The sequence below is a fragment of the Rhinolophus sinicus genome, linkage group LG09 (genome assembly GCF_036562045.2).
Source record: "Rhinolophus sinicus isolate RSC01 linkage group LG09, ASM3656204v1, whole genome shotgun sequence".
NCBI lineage: Eukaryota > Metazoa > Chordata > Mammalia > Chiroptera > Rhinolophidae > Rhinolophus > Rhinolophus sinicus.
The window spans coordinates 33,644,264-33,665,360 of record NC_133758.1 but is presented as its reverse complement, the minus strand read 5'-3'; the positions used below and the strand labels follow the sequence as shown (position 1 = coordinate 33,665,360).

Sequence of the window (21,097 nt, the reverse complement as noted above, 5' to 3'; positions counted from 1 at the left end):
TCAACTACTTCCATCGCTTTGCCCTTGTGGTTTAATAACCTTTTAAAAGATTTTTCTTTCATTCTAATTTTAGGAGTACACAAAGGAGAAGAGGTAAATATGTGCACAATCTTCCATGTGTAACTAGGAGTTCTGAGCTGCTCTTCAATTGCTGAGCGCTCCTGGGCGCCAGTCCAACAGAAAAATTACTCTTCTATTTCATATGGGGTAAAGATCTTACTGCTCCAAACTACACACTATCAAATACACTGGCCTGAATTAACATTGATCCAGGCTGAGATTCTAACTTAAGAGGTTTATAAAATATGGATCTCAGTTGCTTTGCAAAGATTTCTTCTTCATCACATACACAAAATAATTCCATGATGCTGGGCTCTCGGGAGAATAAGCCTTTAATAACACAGAGGCAGATAGCTCATCTCTCAACACATTATGGAGACTGAAGTTTTGAAAAAGGAAACTAGCGGTGGGTAACACTCACTTAGAAGTTCACAATCATGAAAGCGGCTAAATATTTTGGTTTCTTATTAAGTCAAAAAATACCAATTTTCATAATATAAGTTGTTACATTAAAAAGTTCATATGTACTATATACATCAAAGTATGCACAGGGAACAAACCTTAAAACGGGGATTTACATACAGAGAAGTATAAATTATGTTAAAAACCAAACACTGTCAAGAAAATAGTAGAGACAGGAAGCAAAGAGTAAGAAATTAAAAAAAAAATAAAGAGTAAAAGTGTATTTAGAATAAACTGTAAAGGAGCTGGCAAAACACTAAATATTACAATCTTAGGAATAAAATTTGAATATTTTCTATCGGAAAAAAGAAGCATCTGATAATATAAGCTAGGTCACTTGTTGTCTACTGATGAATAAGGAAATATATTTTAGTCAGGTTAAGTGTGAATAATAAAAAGGAAAGATCAGGATAAAATGAGTTCATCAATGTCAAAACCAGAAGTAACCAAATTATAATGTATTTGAAACACAAACAAAATGTATGATTTTAGAAATGCTATGTAGAAATCAGTGATAAAATTTAACAAGTAACCTAATGTTTGGGAGGTGGGGTAGGGAAGAAAGAAATCAAAGATGACATTTTAAGTGTAAAAATAAATAATGACAAAAGTGGAAAAAAGTAGAAGTATGGAAAATATCTCTAAAGGGTTCAAACAAGGCTGAAAAAAAATGTGCCTGTGATATAGTGAGACAAGAAAAATATTTAGAGAAAAAAAGTAGCTGACAATATGAACAATAGAGAAAAAATTCACTTTAATAAATATTAGATGATTTAAAATGATAGGAGTATATCAACTGATAAATGGATTCACAAAATGTGGTATATACCACTAACAGCTCAATCCAAAACTCAATTTTAATCCAAAAATCAATATAAAACCAAGGATTTGAGTTACCTGATTAACCTCAAGCTAAACATTGTTGCTCAAACCATAGCTAAGAGTTTATTACATTCTACTAGACTTAGTTACAATTTGGAAAAACTTCTCACCTGTTCAATGACATAAAAGGCAAATTCCAGGCGCTGTTTTTGGAGCATTGGAATCAGATGCAAGAAAAAAATTGGAAGATGTTCATGGCGATTACGAAAAGGAATGAGAACTGCCACCTTTAAGACAAAATAGTCATATATGTGAATAATACAGCAACAAGCCCTAAAGGTAAAGATGATAACTAACCCTTAAAAAATTCGGAAGGTTTTAAAGTCCCATTCTTATGAATTTTCTTCATCACAGATCTAACAGTGAGCAAAAACAGACATGGCCCTTGCCCCCATACCACTTATGGTCTTGAGAACCTGGGAGGTATAAACGGGCTCTGAGGGCTATTCTAAGGATTGTGGTCTTTATCCTATGAACACCTTTAGAAAGTGTGGAAAGATTAAAAAGAGTGATAAAGTCAGATTTGGTGATGGCAGAGAACACTACGGAGAGCAGATTGGAGAAAGCCATAAATGGGACTCAGGGAGCTGCTTAGGAAATTAATCCAATAGTCAAGACAAGAGGTAATGGTAGCTTGAACTGAGATGAGGGTGGAGGAGAAGAGAGGTGCATGGAGTTTTGAAGCATTTAAGAGGGAAACAGACAGGATTTGTTTACGGATGGGATGTGAGGAGTGATGGAGAGGGATGTCTCAAGAGTAACTTCTAGATTTTAAAGTAGAAGTAGATCATAAATAATAACTTAATGATTTTTAAACTGAATTTAAAAGAGTCCACTTGAATATCTATTATCCTACACGTGGCTTATCTGGTCTAGAGATATATTTTTTTAATCTAACAGATATGTCATGGAATATACATGAAGTTTTATAATTATATTAATATACTTTTCATTTAACAAAATGCATGATTAAATTTTTGCTATATTTTACACTTATTTCAGTGGTAGGATAATATTCAATTTAAAGTAATTTTACAATAAAAATTGTGTTAATGTGTTAAGCTTAACAAAATGATGATGTAAGCAGCACAGAAAACAGAAATGTGTCCTTTATAAATCAAGGAAATGTGTTCTTATATAATCCAAAAAATAAAAGAAAAACCATGTATATGGAAATTAGAATGGTTTCTCAGTAGATTAGTCTTTCTTCTAATGGGAAAAAAAAACCCATTTATTGGAACTATCAAAATCAAGACTAAAAAATACCATCTATATAAAACATGTTAATATAATACAGGAATAAGTCAACAATTATCAATTACCACTTACTCAAATCCTCTACTATCTATATCCAAACTTTGTCACACAAGCCAAGTCACCCTACACTTCAGTTTGCCTTTGAAAAAGCTAAAATATTTTTTAAACGTTACTTTTCTTAGCAATTTCTGAGCTAAGCTGGCTTTATTATAATTGTGAATCTTCTAATAAAAACTGAAATTAAAGTAATTTATAATTCTACAGATTATAAATTCTAAAATCATTAGATTTTCAAAGAACATAACAGTCATAATATATCTAATTAAAATTTCTGTGTTACTCTATATTCTGGATTTTTAAATACAATCTAAATTGGTTATAACAGAAAATTATATAAGAACATTAAATGCAATATTGATTAAAATTTCACATGTACTAAATAAATTTTACTAACAAATGAATACATGTAAGTAACTGGGGCACATGTATAGGTTTAGGACCTCATCCTACTTGTAAAATCAGAATATGGCATTAGATATAGTCAAGAGAAAATAATAACATTTACCTGTGAATTTTATATTACCAGGATGGTAAATGAGACACATTTTTTAATTCTTGAAATAGTTTCATTTAAAAAGCGAACAAAGTATGATTTAGTAAAATTGAAGATGTCCAAACTTAGAAACCCCACTGCTAATTTTCCCTTAATTATTCCCTAAATATCCGCTATGAGGCTGATATGTTCACGTTCTATATTTGGTGAGTGGTAGGAAGTAACGAGGTTCTGGTACCCCACTTTGAATCTCATTCCCTTTTGGTTTGCCTCATACTTGGCTTATGAATCTGAGGCTGCAAAGCTGTCAGAGCAGCCCACGTCTAAGCGTCCCTTCCACACCCTCACAAGTGGCTACTGCTGGGTCTGGCTACTTCCTCCTGACTGGGAACTTGCAGATGGACTTCAGTATTAATTACCGGCATATTTAAGGAATTCCCAAACCAATACAAATTCCCAAAGCAGTTCCAGGGCCCCTGGGTTTAGTCTTAGGATAGGAAACTGCTGTGAAAAGTAAAAGGAGAGAAAGCAATTAGATGGTGGGTACAGATCCCTACCACTGATCTTATCTGATGTGTATCAGTAACTTCTATTGAAAGGAGGGTGGAACTTGCCCTTCCTGGTTTTGAACTGGCCACAAGTTGAATGCCTCAGACATAATGTAAATGGGCTATAAAAGCAATTAAGGTGAATTATAGATATTTAAGGGAAGAAGCTATTAAACAGCTGTAGGGTCCATATTATTGAAATACAATTAGGATGAGTGATGAGTTAAACATATAAAAATAAACAAAGGCATCGTCATAGCCCCTAATGCAGTAATTTTGTCAATGAAACATTTAAAATAGCAAGAGTTATTTCTTTGTTTTTTAAATCTCATAAGGAAACTCAGAATGTCATAAGAGAAAAAAATTACCACTGTCTTGGCAAACTTAAATAAGTGAAACTGTTGTTTTAGTAGCAAATAAATTGTCCACATTTTAATAAGACAGTTATCAAAGATTTTGAATGATATGCCTAAAGCAAAGTTTTTATTAAAATGAAGCTAAACAGTATCTTAAAATTTCATTTGACATGTCCCTTGTGGCTGTGGAATGACATTCTCAATAGTTTACAATCTGTTGTCTAGAAAAAGAAGATCTCAGTGTTCTGTGATGATTTATTTCTAAGTTTATAGCTTTTGTTCCAGGACATTCTTTCTTATATGGGCCCTAACTTGCTGTTTGAGCCACTCTCCTGCTGATGCATCTCCAGTGGCAATAAAGAACATCTGGTCATTATCTTCTGAAAAACAACAGGTATCTTCATGACTCTCTCCTCACCACCTCTTGTTCAAGCAAAATTATCCCATAGTTTGCTCCGACTTTAAAACCACTAACCTTACTGAATTTATGCACCTATTTTTCTATCTTGCTTATTTTCTCCTACATTCCCCATGAGCTTAGCAAGAAAAATGTATACTACATAAATTTCCTCCACCAAGTTTTTGTCCTACTTTGGAACTTCAAACACACCACCAGGTAGGGTGTCCCAAAATGACATGGCTTCATGTTTGCCTACTTTTAAGGGTGCACTAGCTATCTGCCACTAAGACTGAATGAAGTCAAAGCTACCAAGCTCTCATCCTCCCGCAGTGTTTTTAGGTCCATCTTCCTCTTTCTCCTCATTGCCAGTATGTTCAGGAACTTCTCAAGCAGGAGGTACTTGATTAAAAAAAAAAAGAAAAGAAAAATGCACTTTCTTTCCACTAATAGAATCAGAATGCCTGAAGATTGGGTTCAAGAATCTTCATTTTTACCAAACACCTCAGGCAGCTCTGAGACAGGTGGCTGCAAGACCCACCTTCGAGGCACCCTGGACTAGAAATGGAATTCCAGGCCTCTGAGTAGCTAACAGCATCAAGCAGCTGCCTGGTTTTTTAAGCCGTTGCGTCTTAGACCAAAGTTGTTCAGGCCTCCACCTGCACCCTGAATGAAAGGCAATGTCGTAGGTAAACACTTCCCTCATCGATTTCTTTTAGAAATGAGCTTGCCTCTCCAAGGCATCCAACCTGTGCTGAATCTTCTACGCCAACATGCCGTGTTCAGCAATAGCTTGGAATTGCTGAAATCATTAGTTTTGGAGCTCAGTTCCAATGAATTGACCATCAATAAACTTAACTGATTTTTTTAAGTAAAAGAACCTCAAATATTAACAATCAAGTTGGTAGCTGACGTTTACTACAAATCTAGTTATTTCTTCTTCCCCCCTTTCTCTACTCTGTTCCTAGGTTAGAATGGACATTATTAGAATGTAAACAGGCAGGGGAGGTGGGGGATTATTTAATTAATTAAGTATGGCAAGGACAGGTGACCTTGGAATGATCTCTAAATTTCCTCTCATCCCTTTAGCTGTGTAGCTCAGAACGCGAAACTGTATTCTGAGAAGAGTTTACACAAAGCTGAAACAAGAGCAGCATTGCCACACAGTTCCTAAATAAAATAAGCTAAGTTTTAGATCCCTGAATTACCACGCTCCTAGGACTCCACTTTCAATACTCTTACCTACTGATTCACATGGAGTTTATAGTCTACTAAAATTTCTAAATAGGATCTATGTATGTGTGATGTACTTCTCTCCTAGAAAATAAGAAGACAACAAACCATACAATTTTAAATCCAACCTCTGATATAGACCATTGGAGAAAGGACATTGGAATCATTTTTCGGATCCCACCTTATTCTACTACCGTGTCACATAGTGCACAGCTGAGGGTAGGGGTACTTAACAGGAACGTGTGTCTGAGGACTAACTTCCACGTTAGTGGGGTACCACAGCCTTTGTGGGGTACCACAGCTTTTGTGACTGAGTATGCTTTTTCTTCCTTTAGCATCCAGCATGCATACTCAACCCCCAAGTAAGAAAAATAATTTATGTGTCCAGAACAATTTTAAAAAGTGGAGTTATGTTAATTGGGCCATATTTATATACAAATGTGAGAAAAATCAATCATCAAATATGAAAAGATTCATTTACTAACTGAATTGGATTGGGGAAATAGCATAAGACAATTGTGAAATGGACATTGTTGCCAAAATTTGTACTGGAATTCATTTAAGCAGCCCTACAACTTGTTTGAGGCAAAAAAATATAGAGATATTAAATAATTTGTAACAAGGCATTTATTTGTCTCACGAACTCAATTCAACGAAACTGGGTTTACTGCTTACCTCATACAAGACAATATGCTCTGTGTTAGGGGTGCCGATATAAATAATACACATCCCCAAATACAGAGAGTTCAAGGCCAATTAAGTCAGAGGGCTTTTATCCTAAACTTAACAGGATATAATTCTTCCCAGCAGTGATTCTTTTTTTTTTTTTTTTTTTTGGTACGAAAAGACAAATATTTTAGCAATATACTAAGATTTAAAGAGAAATTGAAAACCAGTCCCAAATTAAGGCTATGTCACAATCCTTTAGGACATAACATTTTATATAATCATATGCAGTTTTCACTTAAATTAATGTCAATGCTATTTCCTACTCAACCATAAAAATATTACATGAATATGCACTTATTAACCAATTTCATAGTATAGAGAGCACAGCTAGTCTAAACTATGATTTTTTTTTTATTTTTTTTTTAAGCAGCAGAGACAGGCCCATTCCTTTATAGTTTTTCAAACAAAACATTAAATAGAATTCTGACACAGCAAAAAGATAAAAAGTTTGTGCTCTTCCTTATGAAACAGAGGTAAAGAGCCCAAAGTGCTCCCTTTTATGTCACAGTGACCTCTGAGTGGCTCTTTAGAAATTTGAAACTGAGGAGCAGAGCTTGAAAACCCCAATATTAGATTTAACTGGAAATCAGGATAGTAATATCCTCCCCATGAGCTCTCACCAGTCAGGACTTGGTGGAGCTATGACCACAGGTGTCCATAATCAGTAGGGACAGTTTCAGGAAGCAGAGAAATCAGAGCCTCTCTTCCAAACAGAACAGAACTGAAAAAAACCTGTTCTCTAGGCCAGTCTCAAGTGAGGTATTTATTATCAGGACCTCCAAGAGACTGGCAATAACACATGAGCATATACAGAGGGTACCAAAAAAATGTATACACACTTTAAGAAAGGGAAAAACTATTAAAATTGTAATAATATATATTGATAATAAAAGATGAATACAAGTCACATTTGACTTCTGCAATTACAAGAGGTGCTCAAAGTGGTTACCATCAGCGCCCAGACACTTCTGATTACAGCGAACTACTGCTTGAGCAACATTGACCAAAGTGTCCACTTGTATACATTTTTTGGCACCCCTGGTATATTTCATATCTGCATAGGAGCAGTTACAGTCTTCACAAGTAACACTATTAAATCAGATTTCAACTGTGAATACCTAAACATTAAACATAAAACATAAAAAGTACCTAAACATCAAACATAAAAATGTTGATGTCTTAAATTTACCAAGACGTTAAGGTATTCCACTATACATTCTGAATCAAGCACACTTTTCCTCAAATGCATAGTAATAGGCACATTACTTATGAGAAAATTTACTTCACCTTCCATCTGGGTTTACAGTCTTTAGGTCTCCAGTGACCTCCTGGCTCAATATCTAAGTCCTTGGAGAAGAGTTGATGAATTTCATCAAAACTGACTTCACTGACATTGACATTGAGGAATCCCCCTGGAAGGTCAAAAACATGAAGAATTGTTTTAATATTTTTTTTTGCCTCAAAGATGAAGCAAGATAAGTAACGATCAGTAGGGTGATGGCATAACTTAGTTGCCAGAACAGTATGATTTATTCCAGTTATCACATCATTGTCAATATCACTCCCTTTCAATTTTACTTTGGATGATAAATTATACAGTCACACTATTAACTTTGGTAAATCAGCCAAAGAGAATCAAATAGTTTAAACTTTGTGGTTTTGAGTAATATAATGAATATGTTAATATTCTTTGGGAAAAGATTACATGTCATTACAACTTAGCACATCACTGCAATTTAATTAACAACTATTCAAGTATTTAAAAACTGTTTTTAATTTCAACATAGTCAACAGAAGGGACACAACGCACAGGAGGAGAAAGTTAATTAAGTAGTTAGATTGACTGGAAGCTGAAGTTTCGCTTCCATTGGAGAAACTATTTAGCGTCTCTGTGCCTCAGTTTCCCCATGTATAAAGGAGGTGGTAATGCCTGTCTCCCAACATGGATGTAGCCATTAGATGAAATAGTGTGTGTGTGTGAAGGATCAGGTACGGTGCTGGTACAAAGGTACACAATAAATGTCAACTACTATTACTGTCATTTATTTTACTGACATTTCTTAAGAGAAAAAATTTGCAAACACAATTCTGAGTACCTACTATGTATCCCCTGGATATACAAAACTGAAAAAACGTGGACTTTTAAGGAATTCCTGGTATCCTAGGCACTCACTCTCCAAATTAACAAGTATATGATATGACTGGAGGTGATTTTAGTAATGTTTCCTAATGTAGGCCACTGAGATAGGAGTGAATCTTGGATGGAAAATCATTTCCATTAACTCAAAAACAGAACTAAGAACTAACAGGGCTGAGTTCTTTCTAACCTCCTCATCTCATAAAACGGAGACCAACAAGTGTTGAGGTTTCCCAGTTCCAGTCTGCCGAGCCTCGGTGGCCATGATTTCACAATATAAAACATCTATCTGGTTCTCTTGAGGGAACCCCTTTTCTCACGCCTGCTATTCTATATTCTATATAGGCCTCTCTGTCCTAACTAGGCAGGAACATCAGTAGCTTCCACTCAGCACAAAAGCATGCTAGAAAAAAGTATTTTAAAATGCAAATACGTATGTTTCACAAAGCTAGGAAACAATTTGTAATCTTCTGTCTGCCTGCTCTACTGACAACGTTAATGGTCTTTTATAACCAAATATCCAGCATTTTAGTGTAACGAGATATGCAAAATAGCTAATCTTACTAGAAAGATCAGGTAACTAAAAGAAAGAGTAACTTACGACTTGCAGAGAAAGGGTAGGTCAAATATAATTGTGATCAGTCTGAGTACAGACTATCAGGACACAGCTGACAAAAACAAAATCCAGCAGTGTAACCAAACAAAATTCACACAAATAAATCTCATCTATTTAAAATGGTATGCATGATTGCTAAATGACAGTAATTAGGCTAAATAATAAGCAGTCCATACAAGTAACTGTTAGTATTCTTTAGGCACTGTGAAACCAATTTTTTTGCCTTTCTTCCAGCTTTATTGTTTCAACAGCTGTAATCATCATTGTTGTCAGCAGTTTTCTCCAGTATCATTTGCAGTTTAATTTTTCATCTTGAACACACATGTGCTGGCACATTAAGATGAAGTCCTTTGTCCTCAATGGACAGGGCCTCCTGCGTCCATCACTTACTATCCCTGATGCCCCAGGCACCCGAAGTTCACCTCCCTCCTGATTGCACCCCCCATCCACATTCCTCAGAGTCCCTCAGCAGCCTTCCTATGTGCTTATTGCTCTTTGCTCTGAAATCCTAATAACATGCCAGAGGTAATAGCCATGTCATTTTCTTTTCGGGAAAGGGGACAGGCCTTCAGGATAGGCACTGCCACCACGGAAACTAAAAGTGCAATCAGAAAGAGAGAGTGAAGCACCAATTAGTGGGGGCAGGCGGGTGGTATTAGGGAGAAAACCCTGTGTACAGGAAGGGGAGGGGAAAAGGACACATTACGGAATGTCCCCAGGAAGAGGCACTGAGCAGGTAAACCAGTGGGGACGTGGTTTCCAAACTGCCCTCAGCAGAAAGAATCTCTCAAAGTGAGCCTGTGGTGGGATGAGGGAGGACGTGGGGTCCCCATCCCACTGCATCCATTAAGGCGACTTTCATCTCATTTACATATGGGTGTCCCGTTCAGGTTTCACTCCAGAAAGCGGTTCAGTGCTTTAAAGCCAGGGGAGGACACAGTCTTCTTTATGGTAAATAAGAGTAATGGCTGTGTATGATGTCAGAGGGGTAGTGGATGCAGTGTGGGGGGTTGTCACTGTGTGAGGGACATAAATGATAAATGTCTAACTATTACATTGTTTTGTGCACCTGACACTAATAAAAAAAATGTTAAAAAAAAAAAAAAGAGCAATCAGCAGGCCAGTCCCTTTATTGCGCTTGCAGAGACTTAAGGCCAGCTGAAGAGCAAGGATCCTGAGCCCCACAGGGAACCCCCACTCTTCCCTCTTCGCCTGGGCTACATCTGAGAACATGTGTACTCTTTCTGTAATTCAAGATTAAAAGGTCGAGAAATAAATGCATTGGCTGAAACCCATTTACCCAGCATTATAATCAATCAGGACATAAATGTAAATAATGTCATTTACTAAATCCTGACTTTCACTATTTAGAAGGTGCAACTGGGGTTAGAAAGGAAAGAGCAGGAGAAGTGGGGGCCTGAAGAGAGATGGGGCCGCCGGATAGCTGGAGGGTAAAGTGGAAGAATGAAGGTCAACTCTAAGCTAGCCATCAGTCTTGGCAACAAAGCCCAGGCCCCAAACTACTTCTATTATGTATGAAAATAACTTAGCCGCACTACTGGTTACGCAGGCCATTTGCTATAATCTCCTAATGCTGAATTTGTAAGACATGCAAAGTACCTCCCTAAATGGGCCTGGGGCCTGTTAGGTATGTACGGGGCCCAAACTATAGGCTTCTGGTACTGTGGATTATAATGTATCACATGACATGATTTAGGATATTATTTTTCCTATTAAAACATAATTCTTAAAATAAACATTCAATACATACAAATTGCCTATATTTACATTTTTCTCACATTTCAAGTAAAATTTAAGGCATATATTCTCTAGGCAGAGAATTGTCATCTCTATAAATTAATAGTTTTAAATAACTACTTCACTCAGTTTGGGGTCTATATCTAAAGCCTAATTCTGGATGCTTGAGCTCGTGTCACTGTTTTATCCTCAGGGTTTCAAAATCTGCACAGCCCAAAGATCTGAAACAATGTCAGAGAAAGACCTGAACTTCCTCTAGAAAAATCCTTTCGGGTGGATTCCTCTCCAGAGTCAGAAAACCATTTTTACAATAAGATGGCACATTCCTCCCCCCTCCCTCCGGGTTGCAGCTTAACCACAGCTCTGAGGCTGACCAGTTACACGAGTCATCTGCCCCCAGTCCCCCACTAGCCCCTTTGAAGCCAACAGTAGAAACTGCCCATTTCCAATGCTTTACTTAGGCTTCTCAACGTGTGGAATTTTATAACCTCTGCTTATACAAATGATTTCATACTCAACTATCCTTGAAGTAACCAAATCCGAGTATTCTAAACATAGATAGGGTCGTTTTTTAGTCACACAACCCCAATGCCGAGTGCAATGCATAGACATAGGATGGACGAACGAATGAATGAACGAACAAACGAACGGGAATGTCAAAGCTGGCCATGTCCAATCCTGTCTCACCTCTCTCTCTCTCTGCTTCCTTCATACCTATATTTCCACTCCTTGGCTCCATCAGGTGCTCAAATATGCCTTTAAGACATTTGTGCAAAAGGGGTCCCACAGGTAGGTGACCTAAAATGACAGCCCCCTGTACAGCCGCAGTTCTTGTCTTCTAATCTCGGCCACAGGACACAGTACTTAACATACACTTTCTCCCGCTACGGTCCTTCTTCCTGTGCTCTGAATGACTAGCTGTGACCTCTGTTAACAGTCTGCTTTCTGTTTCAGTTTTGCCTGGTAATCCACCCAATGAACCTTTGGTCCACCCCTGGAGGTACTGATACCCTTTATCACATGCTTTCAAATCATCCTCCTGGTCCCCGACGACTGAGAAGCCGACAACCTCCTTTAAAGTCAGAACCCACAACCCCTATTACTATAGTCCCTCAATTCTGAGACACATTCGTTCACGTTTTAGCATTCTGACATAGGGATATACCCTACAATGTGCGCATTTAATGTAGGGCTTCTTTCTTGTTCCCAGAAAGCCCTTATAAAATTAAAGCTTGGTCTTGTCCAGGAAATATGGTATATCCTATTCTCCTCCGGCCTTTTCAAATGTGTTTTCTAGAATCATTCAATTGCCAAGAAATTTCCATATACTCTACCTCAACGTTTTTTCTAGAATACCACCCCTCCTCCTCATCTGCATTAAACCAGTATTCTCCCTTTCAAACTGTGCTAAGTGCCTACTTTCTTACGTCTACCAACTTGAAGCCAGACATGAAAGAAAGCATTCTGTAGATTCAAACCTATACCTTACCAAAAAGCACGCCCTTCCTTCTTTCATAAATTTGAGTTTGAATTTTATGACTTTGAAGTTTGCGACTTGTTGCCGTGCTACCTTCCAATACCCAGCCATGTTCACTGACAGATGCCCTCCCCTCCCTACCCGTCATCCTGGTGCACCCAGCTCAGTACCACACCCTGACCATCACTGCCACCTAGAACTGACTGGCAGTGTCAGTGTGGAAAGCCTGGCCATTCTGGCTTTAAGTTTTCTCTGCTGCATACTCATTTTTCTTGTCTATCTGGTATCCTAATCAACCAGTTCACTACTTTTGGTGATGCGGTTAAAAACCACCAGGCAGGCCTATTTAGAATGGAGGTTACTGGCCCCATTCTCTCAAAGTTCCTGTGTCCGTAGATGCCTAGGGCTCACATCTGTGGCCACCCAGCTTGGTCTGAACACATTTCAGCTGCTTGAACTGTCCACCATGGAGTCCTGCCTCCCAGAGGAAGAAGCTAGAACCCACTCTCCCAGCCTCAGTGGCAGATAGGAGCAGTCACATGACCAGATACACCCACAGGAGACTGGGAAGTAGAAGTGAACAACATGAGGACATGGGCACCTTGCAAAACGATCTTTCAGTAAAAGTGGTAGCACTTTTAGGGGCTTCAGGGGCACCAGGGGTGACACTTCTGGTCTCCAGACCTGAGCACCCCCAGTGGGAGCTGTGATCTCTGCCAAGGGGCAGCGGGAGACTCTTCACAGACTAGTCTGGGCCTTGTTTTGACTGTTCAGCCTCAGAACCTATGTCTGCGGCCACCCAGGTTTTCTGAGGGTTGCTTATTAGCTTTTCATGGATTCTCTTTCCTCTTAAACTGAAGTGAGTTGCATTCTGTGGTTTGCAACCAAGAAACCTGACTTTTGTTGGGGGCCTGGGGTTAGGCATAGCGGCCTGTGTTTTTAACCAGCATCCCAGCTGATTCTGGTGCAGAGAATCCCTGGACCACACTCAGAAGAAACACAGCCCTTTGAGCTTCACCCAATTGTGGCTCCTCGCAATGCCCCTACTTTGTCAGGAACATAGAAGCAACAGGCATGAACCCCCTTAATTTTCTCCACCTCATCTCTTGCCTCAGGGGAGGAGGTGCTCCTACTACTTTCCAAAGCTAATTCTTTGGCCTGAGCATATTTCTGTTTCTTCCACTTTCTCTGGACCTAACTTCCTGGACACCCACCTTATGCTCCTTCTTACGTCCCTCTCTTGTCTCTCCATCATTCCTTTCCATAATGCCTCATACATGTACTCACTCAAGTCCATCTCTTCCTAAAGAGTTCTTCCCTCAGCCCCATCTTCTCCACAGATTTCTTATCCCCATTCTCCTTCCCTTTCCCACCAAACCTTTTTTTTTTTCAAACCAACTAGTTTTTATATACTTCTGAGTCACTTCTCAGGACAGTGTATTTTGCTTCTTACCCTACTAAAATTGTCCTTGCTATAGTTCCCATTAATTTTCTATGTGCCAAATTCAATATCCTTTCACAGTGTCTCATTCTACCTGCTTTCCTTTGAGGTATGTGACAAGATGGAATACTCTCTCCCTGTTGGTCTCTGGGACACTGTTCTCTGACTCTTCTGTGTCCCTGAGGGTTTTCCTTCTTCTACTGACTACCGTCATCCCCATGAGTGCTGACGTTGCTCAGGGACCCACTATTAGCCTTCGTCAAATCTCAATTCCTCTTATTTCCAGCCCAGATCTCTCTGATGAAATTCAGAGTCCAAATTAACTCTCTTGAGCTTTAAACAAAACAGGCCTAATACTGAACTCGTTCACTTCTCCATTCTCCAAATGTGATGTTTATCCTGCATTACTTGTTTCAGTTAATGGTCACCAAGTCAGACACTTGAAAATTAAACCTGATCCTTCTGTTGGTCATTATATCTGGCCAATAGCATCCCTATAGCTTCTCTTTAGTGCCTCTTCCTCTCTCCAATGTCACAGTCTTGGCATATGTCCTTGTCATGCCTCTTGGCCCCCTGCAGTGAGCTCCTCCTTGGTGTTCTAGGTTCTAGTATTTCCCCATTCTCATCCATTTTCAACTTCTCATTAGAATAATCTGTCTGAAGTACCATCTTAGTCACATTATTCATCTACCAAAAGCATATGAATGTGAAATTCCCTAAAGCAGTGTTTTTCGTTTGTTTCTGTTTTACCCTTATTTTTGCCCCTGGATCTTTGAAACCCTGCATCTTCATCTTAGAGAGATTAACACAAGGCCATCAAGCAGTCTGTTGCATACACGGTCAGGGGCTCCACTCTCTCTGAAGCCTAGCTCATGGGTGACTAGGGATTCATGGAACCCACAAAGCCCACCAACTGGTTAGTGCTTTCCACAAGGCCCTTCTCCCTGCCCCACACACCCCACTCATACCCACCTCAGTCACGGTGGACCACTCTCCATTCCTGGAATACAGAATCTCTTGTGCTGTGATGCTGTTCCCCTCACCTACCTATTGAACTATCTTGCAAGACCCACTTCTAATGTCCCATGTTCCCTCTCTCTCTGATGTCTCCCTTTCATCCCATAATAACCCTTTCATAGCAGTTAGCACACTGCCTCTCTCTGAGTGTGTTACCTGCTCTAGCTGGCAGACAGGAGATCATATTTAGCTTTGTTTCTCCTCTACCTGCCCCCACGAACAACTCAGAGCCCACCACATGTACTGCCACTGCTCAACAATTGCTTGTTTACTCTAAAATGACTCCTATCCCTTTTCTACAATAAACATATGCATAATGTTTTGTTACAGTATGCATTATTTCAACTTTCCTGAAGTTTATTTGCTTATCTTTTCCCTCTTTGCCAATTTTCCTTTGAATTATTTAAACTCATCTCAAAAAGTCTGTGCGACTTTAGTTATGTTCAAATGGCTAGCAACTATAGAAACTATCAGGGTTAATACATAAAGGGAACTATTCCACAAACAGTAAGGACAGAATATATAAAAGCCACTGCAAATGTATTCTATTTGAATAAGAATTAAAAGGTAGGAAAACTACAGGTAAGTCTAACTTCATTTTAACGCAAAGTGCACAACTGCCATTTTCCATCACTACCTCACCCAGAAAAAATCAAAACATCCACACTAAACATTTATTGTTTTTTGGCTCTAAATACAGTAAAATTTCTATTTTACTTTGTTACCACAAGGAATTTCATATAAATTTCATAAAGCTGAAAGGATATTTGCCTTCTGGAGAATCTGTAAATACTAACAGTAACAAACAAGTATTCACTCATATTATATGAATAATCACATTTAAATTGGTTGTAATTGATTGAACATAAAATATTGCTGAAATCCATGAAATCAATTTTATCTGAATCCCAATTGGAAAGTTCAGATTTTATCTTTATGGTACTCCAGTGCCAATAGTCGCAGCACTACAGTAGATAAAATTCAAAAAGAAGTTATAGTTAGATAATTAAACACACCAATTTTAAGTCTTAACTTCACTTTTGATGATCATAGGAAAATTAAGTATCATTCATGCTTGAGTGGTTTTCACATAAGTAGGTCTTATTCTTACACAGCCTTCCTTTAATTGTTATTTGGGGAGAAACCATATTCAATTATTTTGTGTGATATTACAGAAAGATTTTACACTTAGGAATTCTATTATGCTATTTTCCATCACTGATGAGAAATAATCCTGTTAATTTAAAAAATTAAGGATGCACAGCTAACTATAAAACTACTTAACTCGATATATTTCTCCTAGGTTTCTCATTCCCTTGATCATTGTAAAGATTGGCTATATCATTCAAAGAAGTGAGGAGAAGGAAAGGGAATATCAAATTGACGTCTGCCAAGCTTCAAGCATTGTGCTTCTATTTATCCTTGCAACACCCTGAAGTTGATATTATAATTCCTGATTTTACACATAGGTAAACTGAGGCTCCCCTAGCGAATGTGCTCTCCTGGAGGGCTCATGCAAGGCCCTCTAGGAAGAACCCTCATTATGTTGGCTATGCCCATGGCCCCTTTCTAAGGGGATATTTGTACGTGGCCAGATTTTTCACCCAACCCACTTCACTCTGGCCACAGCTAATTAGACAAGAGATTGGTGCTGGTAGGCCCTGAGGAGGTCTTTTGTGAAAGGGTGGCTGGCCAAACAAATGTGACCCTCTCTTGTAGAAGAATGCAAGACACTGAGAGAAGCAGAGAAAAGTAGCAGTAACACCAACACACTCAGTGAAAAGGCAGTGAGTTGCAACCATGACACAATCGTTCAAGCACCGTGACAGAATATTTACAAGTTATGGGACTAGAGGAGAGGAGCACTAGGAAGGCCTGGCAGGCAGATGCTTCTAAACAGAATTTAATTAGTACTCATAAAGCACTAATTAAGAAAATGGCAACTAAACCAAGAACAGAAAGAGATCCTAAAACTATAAATCCCTGAATATGCAAATTATGAAAATGACATTACTGTAATCAATATTTCAACAGAACATAACTCGGTGGTTTCAGTTCTGCACAAAAACACTCATTTTTAGAAAATCAAAGCACGATAACAAAGTATTAACAAATATATAGCCACAAAAATCATACTTTCACCCTCTATTATGGGACAGCAAGGAGATGGCAAGATTAGAATCAACTGAGAATTTTTTTTTTTTTTAATAGCAATACCCGGGTCTCATGTCAGATCAATAAAATCAGAAACTTAGAGGTTGGCCCAAGAATTATGAAAGTTCCCCAGGCTATTGTGTAGCCAGAAATGAGATCCACTACTGCAGGGCAGGGGGTCTCAACGTGTGGCCCAAGGATCACTAGTATCAATATCACTAGGGAACAGGTTAGAAATGAACAGTCTCAGACCTCTCTCCACATCTAATGAAGCTGACACTCTGAGGGTGGAGCTCAGCAATCTGTGTTTTATAAGAACATCCAAAAATTTCCAATGCACCCGAAAGTTTGAGAACCATAGCCTTAGATGATATTGAAAGGTGAATCTTTCGTTTTATTATAGAGCTATTATACCTATCAACAATAAACTGAAAAAAAAATCCCACAAATATGGCAGGCAAAGGCTAATTTCCTCAATAAAGAAAACTCAGGTAAAGCTATAAAAAACATGCTTACCCTGTTTCCCCGAAAATAAGACCTAGCTGGATGATCAGCTCCAATGCGTCTTTTGGAGCAAAAATTAATATAAGACCCAGTATTATATTATATTATATTATATTATATTATATTATATTATATTACAATTATATTGTGTTATATAAGATGTAGTCTTATATTAAAATAAGACTGGGTCTTATATTAATTTTTGCTACAAAAGACACTCTAGAGCTGATTGTTCAGCTAGGTCTTATTTTCAGGGAAACACGGTAGATACTGAGGACATTAGAACACAGGATAAACAAGCAATTAAACAAGATGTTTGTTTAGACTTTTCATTATATAAAAATCAAGATATAAACTTATATGCATTAAGGATACTTAAAATGAGGGGACAAAGGGAAAAAAGTCAAAATAATAAGTCATGTGGCTTCTGAGTGATTATAGTTTTTTTTAATAGTGATAATGTATTATCTTCATAATTTTGAAAAAAAAATATCCTTAAAATATAATATTTTGATCCCTACCTTATATTATACACAAAAGTTAAAAACAAAATTATAGAATTATTAGAAGGAAACAGTATTTGCATGGCACTGGGGTAAGGAAAGCTTCCTTAAGACAAAAAAAAAGCAAAAGCCTCAAATAAAGTGATAGATACACTTGAAAACATCATAATTTTAAACTTGTATAAAAGATCCCATAAACAAAATAAAAAGAGAAGCCAGGGACTCTGAAAAGCTATCACAACACATATAGTAGACAACAGGTCAATGCCAGAACATATATAAAGAACGCCTACTAATCAATGCAAAAATCTAATTAACCAATAAAGAACTGATAAAGCACGTGACTGGGAGAGTCATGGGAGAAAAAAATGCAAAACCACTCATAAACACATGAAAAGTTACTTAAACTCACTAGTAAAGAGAAAAGTGAAAGTTGAAACAATGAGATACCATTATTTTTTGTCTATCAGATTAGCAAAAATTAAAAAGTCCATCAATATCAAAGGTGCTTCCATGCTTTGGTGCTGGGGATACAATGGGTACAGCTGCTCGGGCACACAACCAGGCCAGCCTACCCCGCACTTCCACTTCTGAGTATGAACCCTCGAGCACATACACTCATTGTCACTGAGAAATATGTTGCTCCTTACAGTTTTGCTCTGTGATAGCAAAAAAGTGGAAGCAACATATGTTTTCATCAGCAGGGAAAAAGGTAAGTGAAATGTGGTACATTTATTCAAAGACGTACTATACAATAGTTAAGGGAAATAAATGGACCTATCTGTATCAACATGGACCATTCTCAAAAACTGTTAAGTAAAAAAGCCATTTACAGAATTAAATGTAATTTAAGACCATTTATATAAATTCTTAAAAGCTTTGAACAATTTTAATTGCCTATCTATCTAACCATCTGTGTAAAAAATAACTTTAAAATAACCTGTAAGGATACACATCAAACACAACAGAGGTTACTTCTGGGTAAGGGGTACACTTTTTCTTCAGCTTTTCAATCCCCCTCCTTCTCCAAAAAAATCCTTTCCCTCCCTCCCCCACCAAAAAATCAAATAACATGCTATATAACATAAACATTAGCACCCTCAGTAATGATCTGAGCCTGGTCCTCAAATCATGTAATTTTTATTATTTTATTATAATTCAAGGAAACAGTTAAGTCAAAAGTAGATGACACTTACGCATGTAAGGTAGTTTTTCTGGGCAGGGGAGGTATGGTGAATATGTGAAGTTTTCCGGAAGGTATGTTGTTGTTTGAACAAGATAATCACTTGAATTATTGCCTTCAGGATAATCTTGGAGAGAGAGAAAAAAGTTACAACCAAAAAATTGCCTTTTGCTTTGCTCCTGGTATGAAATATGGCACTGTCACTGTGAGATCTGCAATACGAAATCTACAGAAGTACTTAAAAGCAATGACCTACAAAGAACTAGTGAAAGCAAAATGCAGCTGCCATGGCTACTCTCCCATTTATTATTCACCGCTACCAGAATGGACCCCTCAGCAAGATTTCCCAAAGGAACTCTGGGACAAGTCTAGAGAGCAGCCTGGCTGCCCTGAGCATCATACAGAGCAGGCTCATGTGTGGCCCTATGACAGCACCTGCTCCCATCCCTCCCCTGAAAGGGACTGAAAGGGAGTGTGACAGTATCCCAGGCACTCTGGGAATCCTTTCCACTACCAAACAGCCAAGGGTGTTCACACAGACACAGCACTGCTTCTAGCATCCACAGAGCACAGATGCAGGAGTAATATCTTCTCACCATCCCACACTTAGGAAACTGACTCACTCACTCAACTTCTGTAACAGCCTATTTTAAATCTTTAAATTAGTCATTTCCAACCCATGGGCTGCAGTCCCTGGGGAGCCCTGGAGCTTATTATTACATTAGGTCCATTATCTTTAGAATCAGCCAGTTATAAAGCATAGAGGGAATTGGTTTAGAGCCCCAAAGTCAAATGCTCAGTTCAAATCCTTGCTCCAATACACACTAGCTTTGTGGTACAGGGCAAGACAACATGGTTCCTCATCTGTGCCCACTTCATGTTGTCATTTTCAGATTTCAATAAGATAAATGTATAAAGTTCTTAGGTAAATCCCTGGCCCACATATATATTCAATAACTGTAGGTACAAGCAATTGGTTTAGAGATGGGCACCTTACACCTCCTAGGACAATCAGAACCTTAAGAATTTTGAACACATGGAGCCAAAGAGATCACATTTCAGTCCGTTTCTGGAACAGAGTTCTGAGACACCAATCTGGGAACCATGACCTGCCAGTTTCCCTCTATGTAAGAGGAAGCCAGTCTAAGAAAATGAGACCAACATGCAGTGAGTAAGAGAGGAAAAGATAGAAACAGCTGATTAAATGACTGTCTGTCTCCTGGATCACAAACCATGGACCAATAGAAAATGAAGCTCTAGCAGACGCTTTAGGAAAATGTGAAGATATTCTCTCCATCTAAAGTAATCTGCTCTGATAAGAGAGCTATTCCTGTCTGAACTGGCCTGTGTGCTAAGGGACAGAAAAGATGAGAATGTCATATGACTTAAAAGGAGGCCTGCCAGTGACCAGCAAGAAAAATGGCTAATGGTCAAAATCATATACCTTATTGAAGAACTATAAAAGCTAAACCCTTTCACTGTGCAAAAACGGTAGAATCCTAAAAATTGAACATGAAGTATGTGATAAGAGTCCAAGAACACTAAACCCCTCCCCTGTACACCTTTGTCTACCATAAATATTCATTTATCATTGGCGTTGAGGGGGATGAGATGCAGCCTGGGAGCCAGAACAGTGCTTCAGAGCAGAGACTCACCCCCAGCTGCAGGCCCACCCGCTGTGAGGGGCCCTGCAGAGGCTGCTAAGCAGAGGTTTATGGGAGATCTGGTACCAAGGAAGAGACGCAATTCCAAAGGACTGCACGAAAACCCGTTTAGGAATTTGGCCGGGCGTCAGGAAGGTGCTAAGGTAACTGCATTGCCAAAACCCCA

General features: G+C 38.3%; 1 protein-coding gene across 2 annotated transcripts in view; it reads right to left on the bottom strand.

Moving 5' to 3' along the window:
• The window catches only part of B4GALT6 (beta-1,4-galactosyltransferase 6), a 61,426-nt gene that overhangs the window by 11,256 nt on the left and 29,073 nt on the right, over positions 1-21,097 (bottom strand). The window contains exons 3-5 of one of the 2 annotated variants that reach the window (XM_019741268.2): positions 19,281-19,394; positions 7,765-7,889; positions 1,515-1,631 (exon numbers count right to left, since the gene is read on the bottom strand). In XM_019741268.2, the coding sequence (XP_019596827.1) occupies positions 1,515-1,631; positions 7,765-7,889; positions 19,281-19,394 (356 nt within the window). The remainder of the gene's footprint in view (positions 1-1,514; positions 1,632-7,764; positions 7,890-19,280; positions 19,395-21,097) is intronic. The other variant, XM_074340196.1, reaches the window with a different exon arrangement.